The sequence below is a fragment of the Felis catus genome, chromosome D4 (assembly GCF_018350175.1).
Source record: "Felis catus isolate Fca126 chromosome D4, F.catus_Fca126_mat1.0, whole genome shotgun sequence".
Taxonomy (NCBI): domain Eukaryota; kingdom Metazoa; phylum Chordata; class Mammalia; order Carnivora; family Felidae; genus Felis; species Felis catus.
This window is the reverse complement of record NC_058380.1, coordinates 38,206,674-38,224,569: the sequence shown is the minus strand read 5'-3', so window position 1 is coordinate 38,224,569 and position 17,896 is coordinate 38,206,674. Positions and strand designations below refer to the sequence as shown.

The 17,896-nt window shown below is 41.2% G+C and overlaps 1 protein-coding gene across 1 annotated transcript in view; it reads right to left on the bottom strand.

Moving 5' to 3' along the window:
* LURAP1L (leucine rich adaptor protein 1 like) overlaps positions 1-16,052 on the bottom strand; it is a 53,006-nt gene extending 36,954 nt beyond the window's left edge. Inside the window, exon 1 of the mRNA XM_019815953.3 lies at positions 15,744-16,052. Coding sequence (XP_019671512.2) covers positions 15,744-16,049 — 306 coding nt within the window. The 5' untranslated portion in view covers positions 16,050-16,052. The remainder of the gene's footprint in view (positions 1-15,743) is intronic.
* Between the last annotated feature and the right edge of the window lie 1,844 nt (positions 16,053-17,896).

Genomic DNA, 17,896 nt, shown 5'->3' with positions numbered 1-17,896 from the left:
CGTTTCTAAGTCCTTAAATTTGTTCCCTATGAAAACAGCATGTAATCTGAATTCATCATCACAAGCCCAATGTCTACCAAAATAAACCTGTCACACGCTGGTTCATTCCCCCCCCCCACCCCTGACAAAAACACAAATATAGAGAGGATCATTAATCTCTTAGTTACCCTGACTTTCTTCTCACGTATTTATTCTGGCATTTCCAAACTAATTTTTTAAACTTCCAAGTAAGGAATAATTGGAACCAGGACTACATTACAAAGAAAACACAAAAATAAATTTTAAAAATGAAGTAATAAACTCAAAGTTAAGAGGCAGAATACCAAAGTTAAAATTCTATTTCATTTCACTGGGGTTGTCGGGCCATTTCCTGGCAAACCCTGAATATAGCCAGATTAAAGGAAAACAAGTGGGTATTTTCAAGAGTTAACTCAACATATGGATTTTACTGTTAAATATAATCTCCAAAAAGAGTTTGCCTGAGTTTTTAAAACTAAATTTCATATGGGTCATGGTAATAGTATCGCTTGATTCATTACTTCTTTGACCAAGTAACTAGAATATGAGGCAGAAGGCTAGTGTAATAGTCATATGTATTGGGCAAATACTATATTCTAGCAAATATTACTATAAACACTGTATTGAACCGTATATAGCAAATGCTATATTCATCGTGTTATTATTGTAGCTTCATACCTCCAGGACTGAGGACGGTATAGCAAATGCTTTGTAAACAATGGTGTAGAGTGCAAGGTAATGACTCACAGGAGAAATATCTTATTAGACCAAAATGCCCAAATATGATTTTCCTTTTCCTGTGTCCTTTTCCTTCTTTTTCCTTACTGTAAAAAAAAAAAACAAGAAAACTGGCTCTCAAATCCTTACTTCCACACAGTTTAAGTTGTAGAAGGTAATAGTGTTGTTACTGTATTCAATATTGAAAACGTATTTACTGAATACCATGTAGAGTCCAAAATCTTCCACTCATTATTTGATATCTTCATCTGAATCAGGAGCTCTGGCTGACAGATGATTTTGTGAGGGCAGAATTTCTAGCATCAAGTCAATAAGAAAGTGAGAAATTGATTGCATGCTCTTCTAATGGCCCCTACTACCCTTCAGGTAGACCCAATTCTATTCTTTAAATGAATGCTAGCCTCAGGCATCTTTCTGACTGATGCTGAGTGGCCACTTACAGGGCTCTGTTGAAAAATAATTCTTAGGACTTGTCTGAACTCAGCAGTAATGTAAGTCATTAATTATGACCGCAATGTACTCAGGAGGGAGGAAGGATACCACTTAGGTCTTGCTAACTGATCTTGATTTTGAGAAATGGTCACTGAAGTATTTAGAAGTAAAGTAATATCATGTCTGCAACTTTTAAGGTAAGGATGTTTAAGAATATGTGTGTAGAGAGAGAGAGAGAGAGAAGGGAGGGGAAGGGAAGAAAGAAAGGGAGAAAGAGAGTACATGAGAGGACACTGATACCATTCATCACCATCTCACAAAAAATTAAGATATGGGGGGATCTGGGTGAGGGGTATATAGTGATTTTTGTAGCTTTTATGTAAAGTCTACAATTATTTTAAATTTTAAAGTTTTGGGGGTACCTGGGTGGCTCAGTTGGTTAAGTGTCCAACTTCTGCTCAGGTCATGATCTCACAGTTCGTGGGTTTGAACCCCGTGTCCAGCTCCGTGCTGACAGCTCAAAGCCTATAGCCTGCTTTGGATTCTGTGTCTCCTTCTTTCTCTGCCCCTCCCCCACTTGTGCTCTGTCTCTCTCTCTCTCTCTCTCAAAAATAAATAAACACTTAAAAATAAATAAATAAAATTCAAAGTTCAAAAATAAATGCCTGCCCCATATTTGGAATTCCTCCTGTGGGAGATATATAAATAAGAAAGACCAAGATTAAAAGCAGGAAAATCCCATTATAGCAAGAAGGTAGTCAAACTAATATTTTTGGGGAGAGGATGTTAAAAGTTCACATAGGGACAAAAAAAAAAAAAACGGAAGGAAACCCATCCAATTGCTGCTTTAGAGGCAGTACAGGAATATTTGGTAGCCATTTTTTATCTTTTGATTCTAGTTCCAAAATAAAAACAGAAAAATGGGTTGATTCCTTGAAATTCCTCTCAATTCTAGAATCTTAGAAAAGCACTCAAGGAGCCTAGTCTTCCTCATCCTGTTCCTGCAGCTTACCCACCTGGACGTGTATACCCATCTAGACAAGTATCGCAAACACCTCAGACATGAGTCACACTGTACTCATCAGTTTTCAAGTCTATACCGAGGGCTGTGTCAGGCATGGTCAGAGACTTCATGCCCTCGTGATTAATGCTACCCATGTACAGGTTTAGGCTGCCAAATTAAATGATCATTATTTTCAACCAACGCCACAGAAACCATACCATATGTTAATATACTACGCATGGAATACTAGACTACAATGTTAGTACAATGTTTTCCTTTTCTTTAAAGTTCTTTCTTTTCACTCTGAAACTTCAAAAGGTCACTCCAAGCAGGAAAAGAGGATGACAAAAATCTAAGATATGTACATTCTTTGTTTACTTATCAGAGAAGAAAAACAACTCTTTGCAGTTTTAGGTTCAGCTACTACTCCTGGGAATAATGTTTCCTGAGACCGACAATATCTAAGGATAGAGTAGGTCCTGCAACCAAGAGGAAATTTTGCTGTACCACCTCTAAGCAGGCACAAACATTCTTTTTCTCTCTCCCTTTCTTTCTCTCTCCCTTCTTTTCTTTCTTCCTCTCACTCTCTCCCTCTCGGTCTCTCTTTCTCTCTTCCCCTCTCCCCCCCCTTCCTCCTTCTCTCCTCCTTCTTTCTCCCTCCTTCTTTCTTTCTTTCTTTCTTTCTTTCTTTCTTTCTTTCTTTCTTTCTTTCTTTCTTTCTTTCTTTCTTTTCTTTCTTTTTCTCCTTTTCTTTTCTTTTCTTTTCTTTTCTTTTCTTTTCTTTTCTTTCATCACAATAACAGATTGGAGAAAAGTTATTTTATTCTTTTTTTAACCAAGGACCTACATTCCTTGTGACTGGGTTTGGCTGGTGGGATACAGAGGACGGATTGAGGTTCTATGTTCCAATCCAAAAAGGAAATGTTGCTAATGTGTTCCAAACACAAAAATTAGAAGCAGGCCTAAAGTGTACTTTAATTCACACATTTAACAAATGGGGGTCCCTAAATACTTGGCTGGCCATTAAGGAATACAAGGATTGATTAGTCACAGCCTCTGCTCACATGATTATAGTGAGGAGGGAAAAAGATAATGAGCAATATTATTAACAAAGCTAGAATATACAGCCTAATTTTAGGAAAATGACAAATGAAGTCATGTATACAGAATTTTGTCAAGACTTTCACTCTGGAAATCTTTAGCCCCAGAGACTTATAAATATACTTTATTCTTATAAACATATTTAAATTTTTTTTTAATATTTATTTTTGAGAGGGAGAGAGAGACAGAGAGAGAGAGAGAGAGAGAGAGAGAGAGAGAGAGAGAGACACGGAGTGAAAGAGGGAGGAGGGACAGAGAGAGAGGGAGACACAGAATCTAAAGCAGGCTCCGGGCTCTGACGCAGAGCTTGAACTCACAAACCGTGAGTTCATCACCTGAGCCGAAGTCGGATGCTTAACTGAGTCCCCCAGGTCCCCCTATTTTCATAAACATATTTTAAATAATAATGTGCTTTCACTATGGGAAGATTTTTGTCAATGCACGATATTTAGTCCACCATTAAATCATTAAGTGTTATAGTGTGACCAAAATCACTGATCCATGTGATTAAATTAAGTTCTACTTGGTGGCTCCTTGTGTATTATTTCCTGACAATTTTGTCATCAGATTTAAAAATGGAAGAAGCCTAGAGTATGGTTTCAGATTCTCGCCTGTGGTTCTTGTGAAATCCTAAAAAGGTTTCTGTCTATAATCAAATATTTCTAATCCTTTTCTGCATTCTGGGCAAGAACTAATTTCCTCTCTATGTGAACATCTATCTGAGTGCTAATATATTCTACCCACCTATTTCTGGCAAGAGGCATAACGTTCCCATTAGCTCATATGGAGAGACTGTGGAATGCTTTGCAAGTATTTCTGAGAGTAGCTGTCAATTCCATTACCTTCGTAATGTGGACTTGTCCATGATTTGAATCAGCCACTACGACTAAAATCCTGAGGAGGCAGTTGGTTGTTAATTTACGTTGCTCTACAGAGGCGATGTTCCAGAGTTTGAAGTGGCCAGTTCTCCCTTGGGCACTAATCATTTCAGGTATCATTTCTGTGCAGGGACGCCTAATGCCAAATTTAGCAACTCAGATGTGGTACATGCAAGACAAGAAGTTATTTTATATATCGCCATGTCCCTTCTTCTATGAAATGGAAGAAAAGGAAGAAAGAGAAATGTGAATAGCAGGAAAAATTCTAGTCTCATCCTTTCCTATAAGCATCAAAAGAGTTAAGTCATTGGTTAAGTTAAGACCAAAAGAGTTAAGTTTGGTCATTTGGAAGGACCAAAAAAGAAAAAAAAAAAATCAATGCTAAATAAGTGCCTACTATTTGGCAGGCAGAATCCCAGCTACTTTACATAATATTAAACTCATTAGGTGCTTAAAACCATAGCACTGGTTAAAGAGCTGTGATTCCTTGAATCAGCTCTACCTTATTCTAGAGCCCATACTCTTTGATTTTTATTTTTTTTAAAACTCTATCTACCTATAATTTTTTTCTTATCAAAATACAATATATACTTGGTGCGGAGAAACTGGATAAAACAAAAGAACTCGGGGCGCCTGGGTGGCTCAGTCGGTTAAGCACCCGACTTCGGCTCAGGTCATGATCTCGCGGTCTGTGAGTTCGAGCCCCGCAAGGGGCTCTGTGCTGACAGCTCGGAGCCTGGAGCCTGTTTCAGATTCTGTGTCTCCCTCTCTCTAACCCTCCCCTGTTCATGCTCTGTCTCTCTCTGTCTCAAAAATAAATAAACGTTAAAAAAAATATTTAAAACAAAAGAACTCGACAGAGAAACAAAAACAGACACCCATAAACCCACCATTTTATGATACCACGGTTAACACTGGATGGTATTTCATTTCAGCCTTTTACTCTATACATGAATATATCCATAACCACTTTCTCTCTTCCATAAACAGTTCTGCAGCACAGTTTTAATAGCTACATAAAGTTCTATCACACACACATAAATAACCTACTGTTATTTATCATTCAGATTACTCCAGTTTTTTCAGTCACACAGAATACCAAATATATAAACTAAATTTTTGAACAAATTCATTATTGTTTCCTTGGGGTAAATTTCTATATTTTTCCTAAGTATCACTGGCATCAGAACTGCTATGTCAAGGGGATTCTCTTTTCTGCTCTTTCTTTTAGTACAGCGTCAAGGTTATCTCTCACGGTTTCTTCAGTGCACACTCCCAGCAGCAGTACAGGACGGCACCCATTTCTCTCCATCCTCAGCAATGCGCTGCACTGCTGTTCTCTTCTCATTTTGCAAGAAAGGCAAGAAAGTCCTTTATTTTAGCCACAGACACACAAACCTATGAGAAACTCACTGACCTTCTGTTGCACTTCGTACCTGAAAATGCTTTCATCTTAAATTATAAATCCACAGCTGGAGGCTCACACGCTGGAAAATTCCTCCCTGTGGTGAATGATCATAGAGGGTGCTTTTGATGAGCAACCGGAAGGGCCGATTAACAAATATTAATGGACGGAAGTGTCTGGAAATGGAATGGTCGGCCTTGGGAGCCAATGAAGTTCTCATCCCTGAGGTCGTTCAAGCAAAGAATGCATGATGACTGGTTAGGGTGATAGTATGGAATTGGTCTAGATGAACTCGGACGTTTCTTTCCACCCTAGGGTTTTATGATGCTCTATTCTACTTCTAGAGATTATTGACTCTGTTTCTTTACCTCATCAACTGCAATCTTTGTATACAAATAAAGTGACTCTTTCTAACTTCTGTCCTTGATGGTAATTTATCCAAAGTGGCCACATTGTAAATTGTGCTTTGAGGCAAAGTGTGTATATGAACATACGCACATCATATGTTATATACACACACATCAAATATACGTCATATATGATATAGACCAGAGTATTTGCTATATCTAGAAATCTAGCTGCAACATGAGCTCCGAGAGTCTCGATTTTAAAATTATACATACATATATCTTTCCAAATAGGTACCTATAATTATAGCTAAAGGCAAAGACAAAAAACAAAAAAACTACCGGTATGCTTGCATATGTTCAGAAAAATTTTAGGACACACAGAATATTATTCATAGTAGTTATCTCTAGGGAGAGGGAATTGGGAAAAGGGATGCGGGGAACTTATATTTTCCACTTCAGGTCCTATTATACAGTTTGCATGTTTAGTATCATTTTAATAAGTTTTAAATTTTATGAAATTAAGAGAAAACCTGGAAACACAGTTAATTTCATACCAATCAAAAGTCAACAGTAGCTATTTATGATTAAAATCTCAGCAAAGGAACTATAGGCAGATCTCTGAATTTAGCAGCTTTGAAAATTGGACTTCATCAGCATGAGGAGAGACATTTCCTTCTCAACTTTGATCTCATGCTTTGGTTAACAATAAAACAACAATGATAGAGACAACTTTTGCAAAAGAAAAAAATCAGGGAACCTATTAGAATAATAGCCTATGCCAGCAACCAGAGTTGTAACCGACATAGCTCACTGTTTGGGATGCTGGTGTTACATTTTTGTGAATTTACTCATGGTGGGTATGAATACGACAATTTTATTCTGCCCATCAAATATATGGAAAGTCAAAGACTTAATTCTAGCTCACTTCAGGTGTCCTAATTTAAATACAGAGGAAAAAAGAGAACATTCCATAATTGTAATTAAAAATAGATAACGCTAATGATTTTGTAGCTCACACACATTATCTAGCGAATTTGTTAAATTAAAAACTATTCTACAAAAGCAACACTACGTTGATAGTAGAGGGGTGGGGTCATGCCTGTGAATGTGATGGAAGGGAAGTGATTATCCTATGAAAATCTGAAATCAATCATAAGACATCACAGGTCAGGTCGAGAACTCATCCCTAAAGACAGTCCAATGTGGCTATCTCCAGATTGACAGGATTAACAAACATTGTGAATAAGAAAATGTATCAGAATTATAGGCTGAGCTGCAATGGCCATGCTGGCAGACCCAATCAAAAAGGGTCCTGTCCTGAAATTGCCAAATGAAGCCCTGGGTCCAGCAGTGCCAGGTCATAATCAAATTCCTATTTCACTCATGCCCTGATTCCTTGCTTGCCCAGTCTTCTAGCTTTCCACTGCATAGACCTGCAGAGAGAGGGATTATTAGTCAGTGACATATTATAGTTTTAGTTTTAAACATCACTTGCTTGCAAGAGTCAATTTGAAAGATATGAATCATTTAATTGAGAACTCAAATATTCCGATTATGTCTAATCTCTTGGAATATCACGAACATTCCAATATCTGACAAAAATCGAAGATGTTTTTGAGCCATGAAGACTGAAGGCACATGAAACCCGTGGGTTGCCCTTCTGCCTTCTCCATGTGGCATGGATCGCTTTATGACTGTTAGCCTTTAGACCCAAATTTTAGAGTTTGTATTTATATTATTATCACCAGGAAAAAACTCAATAAGAAGATTATGTTAACATGGTATGTGAGGGGCACCTGGGTGGCTCCATTGGTTAAGCAACTCTTGATTTCAGCCCTGGTCATGATCTCACGATTTGTGAGATCAAGCCCCAAGTCGGGCTCTATGCTGAGAGCATGGGGCCTGCTTGGGATTCTCTCTCTCCCTCTCTGTCTCTGCCCCTCCCCAACTCATTCTCTCTCTCATTCTCTCTCTCTCTCTCTCTCTCTCTCTCTCTCTCTCCAAATAGGTATTTTTTAAAAAAGCAGTATGTGATTGAAGATGAGTACATTCCAATTGGAAGACTTTGTTATTTCTTGAATCAAAGACTAATCTAAGTCCGATTTCTAAGCGCAGAATTTACTTTGTAAAGGACCTGTTACAAGTTGGATAATCAGTTATTATGAAAAGTGAAGTAACTACTTTTCCTTCTGATTAGTAATTAATTAGGTTGCTTATAAAAGTGAAGGAATAAGATAAAGATTAACCAGGTAAACATTTCTTTTTTTTAAATTTTTCATTTCTTTCTTTTGAGTGAGAGAGAGCAAGCGCAGGGGGAGGGACAGCGAGAGATGGACAGAGAGAATCACAAACAGGCTCCACTCTGTCAGCACGGAGCCCAATACGGGGCTCGATCTCACAACCGATCGTTAGATCATGACTTAAGCCAAAATCAAAAGTCAGACACTTAACCTACTAAGTCGTCCAGGTGTCTCCTAGGTAAAAATTCCTTAAGATGTCAGGACTCTGTTCATATTACCTAACATCCCACAGTGCCTACCTCAAAAGTGGGCGAGGAGTGAGAAAGAAATACCATAATACATCAAGCCTGTTTAGAATGCTAACTGGCATACCGCAACCCTCCAATAAATGTCAGGTAATATAATATTACTATGTAAAATAAGGAAAACAAAATCCAATCCACACACACCAAATTTATGTAAGCATATATGTACCATTTATATGCTGGCAAAGATACAGAAAAAGACCTGAGAGGATTCACACCAAACTGTCAGCAGATGAGTGATTCCCTTGGGGTGTGGAGTAATAAGGAGGAGGTGCGGTGTCTGGGGAAGGTAAAAGGGCACTTTTTTTTTCTTTTTATAATATATTTCTGTGAAGTGTTATAATGAGAAAACAGACGTTAACTTCTAAAAAGAAAGCAATAACATTTTTAAAGGAATACCAAAAGATCCATTGGTGGCTATGATGAAATTTCTCTAAAAATGTTCATTGGTAATAAACGGGCATTCTCCATGGTGCACAGACACAGTAGGGTTTGGGAGTGAATGGGATCCAGCCTATAACCAGGCTCACAGAGGTTCTTGTTTGAATGGAAGGCTGGGAAACCACTTACAGTGACTTAGTGAAATGATTTCACCTCCCCCCACCCCAGCCCCAGAAACAAGAGTTTTCCTCTCTGTAAAAGGAACATAATAATAGCTATGTATGAAAATCTAGCTCAATGTTTATTCCCTTTTAAAAAAACGAATTGGGGCGCCTGGGTGGTTGAGTCAGTAAAGCGTCCGACTTTGGCTCAGGTCATGATCTTGCAGTCTGAGTTCGAGCTCCGCATTGGGTTCTGTGCTGACAGCTCAGAGCCTGGAGCCTGCTTCAGATTCTGTGTCTCCCTCTCTCTCTGCCTCTCTCTCTCTCTCTCTCTCTCTCTCTCTCTCTCTCTCTCAAGAATAAATAAAAAACATTAAAAAATGAATTATTCAGGTTTTATTTTTAAGTCTTAGACTGAGGTGTTTGAAATGTATGTTTGAAAACATAACCTTGTTTCTTGTGAAATCTATCAACACAATTTACATTGGGCTCCATCTGGATCAGTGCGGTTCAGCCACCCAACGCGGGAAGTCCCAGCACAGTGCTGTGCAACTGGTACCGCCACAGAAACATAGGATCACAGAGCTCCTGTCAGAAGAACGGCGATTCGAAGGTGCTGCTCAAATGGACACAAGATGGTGTCACAATTCCCGGTTTTCTGGTTCTTCCTAGTGGGTTACCTAAGATCCAACCTCATCCTGAACAGAATCTCTCAGGGAACCAAAATGTGACCGGTTGGAAGCGTTTAAAAGTGTAGGTCATGAACACTGTTGAGTTCCACTCCTGAGCTCTGGTCTTGAACTGGTCCAGAGAATCCTTCCCTAGCAGCATTTGTGGAGTGGGAGGAGGTATTTATGAAGATATTGGTGACAGGAAGGGTACAGTTGCTGGGAACCAGGTGACTTTTGGATGTGTTCATCCAAGCCTTGGATCCAAGTCATCCAAGTCTGACACAGGGATGGTCTATGGATGTTACTCGTGAGAGGGAGCCCACAGTAAATAAACACATAGTTTAACATGTTTAAAGTTTTAAAAATCTGGAAGAGTATATCATCTCGGGTGTCAACATGGGCATCAAGAAATTCTGAAGCATGAAAAGTAACAGCACAATCATGGTTTAAAGCTCAGATTCTGACCGTGACCTAGCTTGTCTCTTTACTGTGTAGGCGGTCTTGAGCATTGACAATTATCTGCAACGCTTTACCTACAACGTAGATATGAAAATTATATTTAGTTAAGATTATTATAAGGTTTCACTGGGATGATACATATAAAATGCATGGTGCTTTGCCCATTAGAAAGCTTTTGTTGTCAACGAACCAAATACTAGTCTCTGTTCTCAGACTTCCTAGGCTCACCCCAAAATTAGGTTCTTACAGCTCCTTAGCCTAGGCTACCCATACACTGCAGAGGGCTTAGTTCACAGCACGTGCTTCATAAACGTTGAGTCTGAAATCAAAATCGACATTTCAGTCGGACTGAAGCTAGGGAAAGGCCTCACGTATTTCTTTTTCACTTCTAGATAGAAATATAGTGTCTCCTTGGAACGTGTGACGCGGGAGGTGCTGTGATAGTCAAGCAGAGGAGATGCTTAAACTTTAATCAGTCCCCAAACCACACTGCCCATCTGCAGCTACTTGTAGAAGATCAACAGAACAGCCGTGTCATTGACATACTACCTCTTACTGCCATCGTCCTTACTGTTTTGAATGCCTATGTAATTGTTGACTTTCTTGTATTAGTTCATTGAATTCTTACACTGCCTACATAGAGATTTTTTTTTTCCCTATGTTAACAAGAAAGCGGAATCCTTGAGTGGTTATATAACTTTCTCAATGCCACGCACAAAACCAGAAAGAGAGCCACTGAGGGCTAGACAGGCCTTCCGTCTGGGAAGATGGGCTAAGAGTCTCCAGAGGGAGAGGGTACAGGGCCTTGGCAGCCGGCTGGGCTCTCCTGGTTTGTATCTCGACTTGCTCTAGACTTGGCCAGAATCCCAGCTTGTCTAGGTCCAAACCCATGAAGATTCCACCAAACCAGAAGCCTACCACTTGAGTAGTGAAGAATAACCTTTAAAGAAAAATAAAAGGAACATCCTTCAAAGGAAAAAAAAAAAAAAAACACCACAAGAATGTAACAAGTACTCAGGGACTCCAGAGACTCCAGCCATAAATCCCCATTTCAGAAGCAGTATTTAAAAAACCAGAAATCCAGCGCCTGGGTGGCTCAGCCGGTTAAGCATCTGAGTTCGACTCAGGTCACGATCTCATGTTTCATGAGATCAAGCCCTGCATCTGCCTCTGTGCTGACAGCTCAGAGCCTGGAGCCTGCTTCAGGTTCTGTGTCTCCCTCTCTCTCTCTCTCTCTCTCTCTCTCTCTCTCTCTCTCTCTGCCCCTCCCCCACTCAGACTCTGTCTCTCAAAAATAAGTAAACATTAAAAAAAAAGTGACAAATTCTTTTAATTGTGACTTATTAACTACAAAATGGAAAGCTAAATATATGGGTTTTGTGCTGTCATGGAAATGAACATAATATGTCTTAAAAAAAAAATCTCACAATATTTGTGGTCTCTCACAGTATCAGGGCAGTATGGTTGTGCAACTTGAATGCAATGGAAAGGAATTCTCTTTGGTCAGAAAGTGTTCTTCAAGTATGTGCCAGTAATTCAACATACATTCCTAGGTACAGGGCGGGGCTCCATCAGGTTTTGGAAACGTCACTGTTTTCAGGGTAGGTATAAATTCTCTAAATTGTGTCTATGTGTTTCTAGGAGAATGACACGAGTGCCTTTGTGTTCACTTCTGTCAATTTTCCAGCCACTGTGTAAGGAAACATGTTTCAACAAGATTTGTTTGTCAGGTTTAGGTAAGTATAATGACACTCCATGTGCATAATCGCAGAAGAAGCCACTGTTAGGAATCAGATTTCCTCATCTCCTTGATGTCTTTGTCCCTAATATTAAGCCCCTTACTTCGTAGCATTATCAGCAATTTCAACTCCTTGCCCGGGGCGCAGTCAGAAATCTCCTCACTTTACCTGATAGCCTGATCTCTGCTATGGCATCGGGCACCTGCTGACATGGTAGTTTGCGATCTTTCTCTGGCCAAATGATACTCCCATTTTATCTTTTCCACTAACTTGTGACCTCATCCAGGAAGGAGTCTTCCACTGTACAGATTCTCAATTACATACATAAGGGTTTTTGCTTAAACTTTTGTCTAACTTTAAAAAATAGCTAAGTGATAAAATAGGAAAAATATTGTTGAAACTGTGAAGTTATGAAAGATGACTAAATTATAGAACAAGTGATCTATAGATCAACATGTATGGAACAAGAAATCTCCTAGCCTACTCTGAAGCATATCCAAAGCAACTGCGAAGTTAATTTAATGAATTTTTTTTTTTCGAGAGAATATAAGATAACTTTATTACAAAGTCAGCAAGCCATTGAACGGGGGTGTGGGGGGGAATTAGAAAAGATCCATGAGAGAAAGTATCAAAAACCAAATATAAGTCTACCACTCTTAAAATCTTTGACATTTTGATTTATGTTCTGCTAATAATCATGTACGCATGTGTCTGAGTATACGTGTGTTTGTGTCTAGTCCTGGGTATTCCCTCGAAACTTTATTAAAGCAAGATTTGAGGAACTTGGTGGGGTACTTGAAGGTTTTAATAACAAGAAAGGATAAGTAACTAGCTTGAGATTGTTTATTCTATTTGCTGTATTACACAGCTGTTATGCAAACAAACCCCAAAAATATAGAAATTAGAACATAGTATTTCCATGGCAGTTTTCATGATAGCATTGTATCATGTGAAGATTAGCAGTCATCTTGACATAACCTAGAACTGACTGGAACCAGAATGTGGCAACATAGGTTTTGACAGAGATTATTTACATATATTGGAAAAACACTTTTTCTTTCTCTGAAAACAAATACATAAACATTAAAAAAAATAAATAAAACGCTCTGAACAGAAAAGTAGTGAACACATACTGGGCAGACTTTGTACAAGAGGCCTGACATCTCTTTCCAATCTCGTTATAAATTTCCGAGGTATATCTCTGTGTTTATTGTATTGTTAAATTTCCTGATCTCTAAATTCAAAATAAAAATACTTCACATACTGGGAAAATCTGTCTCAAATAAGAGAGAAGGAGATGATCCATGAAAGCATAAAAGGTGAGAGAAGCTATATAAAACCATGTGTATGTAAAGAACTTTGTGTTCAGACTACCCCCCTTCAAGTCTATGCTATATTGTGTCAATGGTATACACATCCATCTAACAGGAAAAGAAGGGAGGCTTAACTCCTGGAAGTCTCTAGAAAGGTTTGGGCATGGCTCAGGTGTTTCTTAGGGAGAGAGTTCCAAGGGCAGGCCCAACGCCTGGTAATTCCAGACAATCCAGAAGAACAATGTGTGAACTAAAAGTAATAAACATGAAATGTGGGGTCACGCTTAATACCAAGGAGGTTAACTCAGTGCACATAGTATAGGGCAGAAAAGCACATAAGAAATCACAATTAAGAAGTCATATTCCACTCTGTCCCTAACTTCTCCACATGGGGATGTGGGGAGGAGACAGGCAGAACAGCAGAACACCTGCTCAGTGTTTATAACAAACCTGCCAAGTTGACACAAAAAACAAATCTGTTGCTTCCCAGATATGCTGAAGCTGGGGTTTCTACCACCCAAAAGAGTTATGTAAAATGGGGGAAAAGGGTCTCACTGGCAGGGGAATATACCTGTCCCAATCTTTCCTCTAAACTCCCAAGGCTAATGTTATTTTCTTTGTGGAGCACAAATTTGAACACAAAACATCTGTCTGGGGTAAATTCTGTGGATCCTGATGTTAAACACAGAAAATATAACAAATACTCAATGTAGCAATCTGCTGCTGAGAGCATTGTGGTTTCTGTTTGCTTTTTAAAAATGTATTTATTAATACACCCTGATCATGCACAGCAAGTTCTGGTTTGGGGAAAACACAGTTTTACTGTACTTATGGTATTTTCATTGAGAACAACAGATAAGTCTAGAAAGTGTCCTTGGTTGAAAATAACCAGATCCCCCCCCCCCCCGGAGTTCTTCAACACACTTGGCTTGATTTACTACAAATAATAAATGGCAAATGAGTGCAAGAGATTTGAGAGCCCTAAATAGACAAGCTCTTGTATTTTCAGCACCCATTTACCCATAGTAAATGCTTAGTACTTTTTGAAGAAGATATATAACCTGTGTGTTAGACAGTGAAACATGAACAGAATAATAATTTGCAATATACATGATGCATGAATATATATGCCTATACATGTATAGGTGTGTGTTAGTGTGTGTGTGTGTGTGTGTGTAATTTGCTTTCAACATCTGAACACTCCAAGTAGGAAGAAAACAGAACATAAAACTACATAAAACTACAGTTATTAGGTAGACCAACTTTAAAGATCTTACGATAAAGGTTTTTAGAGTATATATCCTAGGACCTTTATGCAGAGAACACGGTGTGAAAATTCTGAACACAGGACATGATCTCTGAAGACTGGCTTTTTACCCTTATATATTCACCAAGATTACTTTATGCTGTGGAATTTATCACCTCTTGAGTGTTCCAAATGCAGAAAGAGAGGAACCAGGGGAAACACCTCTGGTTACTTTTTAATGCAAGGCCCTAGGAGACAGGATCCTTTAGGTGGAAAATCCCCGCCATCCTCCTGGTTGGCTGCGACCACTGTGGCAACTTCCCTCTGCTCCAAGCTGGTAGAAAATGCTGTTGCTTTGTCACTTTCTTCAAACGATTTAGGAAGGAATTATTTCCTCCAACCAGTTCACTGGATAAATAAACTGAGGTTCACAGAGGCCAAGCGTCTGGCCCCAGAGCTCAGGGCCACTAAAGTTTGTCCGTTTAAGAACATCCGGAATGACAAGTATTTTCAGACCCTGTACTAGTCTCATTGTCCTACTCTTAAGGTAATGTTTGCAAGCATCACAGAAAACAATTGCAGATTGAGGACTGGGGGTGGGGGGTGGGGGTAGGGGGAGAGAGAGAGGGTAGGAAGTGGTCGTTAGCAAATCCCTGGGCCTGGGGATCACCTGCTCCCTAGGATCAAAACAGTGAAACAAGCTGTTCCTAAGGACATCAAGGACTAGTGGGCCATTGTTTTCAGAGCCAGCTGTGGAGAATCAGCTGAACGGTGGCCTTGGAACAGCTGCGGCTGCCGCACCACTGGGCGGGGGCGGTAGTGGGTGCAAGAGTGAGCCAGGAAGGAGCGCCGGCGGAGACCCTGCCTCGCCGCCTCTCGGCAAACCAGGAAGTCCTTTTTGCTGTGGGTGCAAAGGATGGAGCCACCTTTCGAACCGACAGTCTGAACGGCACGCAGCAGCCCCCAGACTGGCTTAGTAACTGCAAACCCTCGGCGGGCAGGGTGCCCGGGAGGCCGCGGACCGGCAGCTACGCGGTCAGGGGCTGCAGCACGGAGTCGGCGCTATCACAGAGTACACAGAGCAAAGCAGGCTCTGCCGTCTTAGCAAACCCTGGCCGAGCAAAGTCCGGGGTAAACAAGCCTCCAGACGCGCGCCCCCCGCGCGCTCCTCTGCCCCCCGGATTGCCCAGGCGCCCTGCACTCAGCTCTGCAGCGTCCGCCGCCCTCTCCCCGCGCCCCCCTCCTCTGATCGCCCCACCTTCCGGCGGGGCCCTCATTCCCACAGCTGGCGCGCCGCACTCACCATCTCTCGCCTAAGGAAGTGCAGCTTGGTTTCCAGCCTCTCCAGGGCGCTGCAGTGGCTACGACGTGGGGAGCCAGAGGTTGGAGAGGACGAGGAGGACGACGACAGGGAGGGGGGGAGGCTGCAGCTGCTGCTGCTGCTGCTGCTACTGCAGCCGCCGCCGCCGCCGCTCCCCCCGCAGGGGTCCCTGTCCCTTTCCAGGGGAACCGGCTCCTCCCCACGGAGCGAGCGCACTAGGCTCTCGGGTACTTTGCGCCCTAGCTTCAGCTCGATGTCTCTGAGGTCTGGCAGCGGGCCGTCTTCCATGACTTTTCAAGAACGAGGATAATGGTAATGAAACGCAGCGGAGGAGAGGCGGCCGCGGCTTCCGAGGCTGCGGCGAAATGAACCGACCCCTCCCGGCGCCCGGGTCTCTATCCTCGGCGGCGGATGGAGTGCACCGTCCGCTCCATAACCGCTTGCGCTGTTACCAACCCTGAAATCCGCACAGGACGAGGCGGGTCGCAGCCGCAGTTTCCCGGGTGCTGTGGCTCCCCCGACACTTACTGAGATTTTAGAGATCGCTTCATCCTCTTCCCTTTTGGCCACCCCACTGCAAAGTTGAGTCAATTGGTATTGCAGAGAGGAGAAAATCCGAGTATTATAAGCCCAAAGAAGTGAGAGGGAAAACGAAGTCTGGTTTTTGGCGTTATGGGGGGAAAATTCACATGATAAAACTGTCCGTTCACATCTCTGCCTCATTCACTGATTGCCCATCTGGTACCACGCGACACAAAGTAAGATGTGGCCACACTCCGGGGTCGTTTCATTTTCCAGCCATATGTCTCCAAGCTTTCGGAATATCCTGGATTGGCAGAAATAATCCCTGGTCAGTGAAAGAGGAGGTCGGTCGTGTGCATGGCCGCGTGAAAGAGGTGGTTAGTTCAGCGGGAGTTTAACGGCTTTCTCCTTGCAGCAGAAATTCCCTTCTTCTCATTTAGGCAGTTTGGTCCCAGTCATTGTGTTCTTCTGAGCCTTGGAAACTTTAAACTCCGCTGGCAGGTGGACCAAACCACGGCCAACCCTTGTACCGTATATCCCAGGCAAGAAGAGCAATAGAAATGTTCCCAGCCCTGCTGTTAGGAGTTTCAGCGAACTGCTTTAGGTCGAAGTACCTCATAGGGGTGTTAGGTCGCCTGGTAGCCAGAACCTTTAAAACAGTTAACACAAGTCAGAGGGAGAAGAATGAGTTGAAATGGACCGTCCTTCCCCGCCCCCGATCTTCCCATACAGCAAAAGTCTACCTTTAGAAAGAAGCCTTTTCTACTTGTACGCTAGTAAAAAGTGAAACTGTTTCACCATAAGTTCAGTGAGAATGCCCGGCCAAAGTGAATTACCTTACCAAATGTTACAGTATTTCACTGCCGGAAGTGAAGACTTACGTAGCCAGAATAATTTAGATGAGTGCGGAGGTAGGGGTGGATTTTAAAAGGCTGAAGTTGCTGAGACACTTTTAATCGGGGAGAAAAAAAGTACTGAACAGAGCTAGTGAAACGTTGTGTTTGGTAATTTAGCTATATTTTTCAACTACTCAGAAGATACCCAACGCGTATAATCTATTTATAAGATACTACCCAGTAAATTGCCATGGGCTACGTGGATTATAGGTTGGACTCAATATCGAGTTTGTGTGAATGATCTTCAATTAGAGGATACTCTTTCCAATTCAGTAGGCTGATTTGGGGGTTCCTTTGGAATATTTGAAAATATGGGCTCCTCTATTTGGGGGGACAAATAATTACTTGTGTTCTTGGTCCTTCGTGGGCTCCATTCCCAAACATCGCTCGGGTTTTATACTTGGCATGAAGGCAGATCCCATCTCAGAGTTTGTTGTTTTGTAGAGCCTCATCTAGGAGTGATAAGGATAGACAACACAGGCCTTCAGAATGAAATATTTCACGCCAGGAGAAAATTGCTAAAGTTCTCTTATCAGCCTGCCAGAAATTGGTGTGTTAGTTCTCACTCTTAAAAATGAATGAAGAAAACAGTTGTAAATTTAGTGGCCCCTTTTAAAGTTGGAACAACCATTCACGGAATCAAAGGAGAACAGTGCTAAATCTCAACTCACAGATAAAGCAACGTGCTTTGCCCTGAATTTGGAAAACCACAAACTC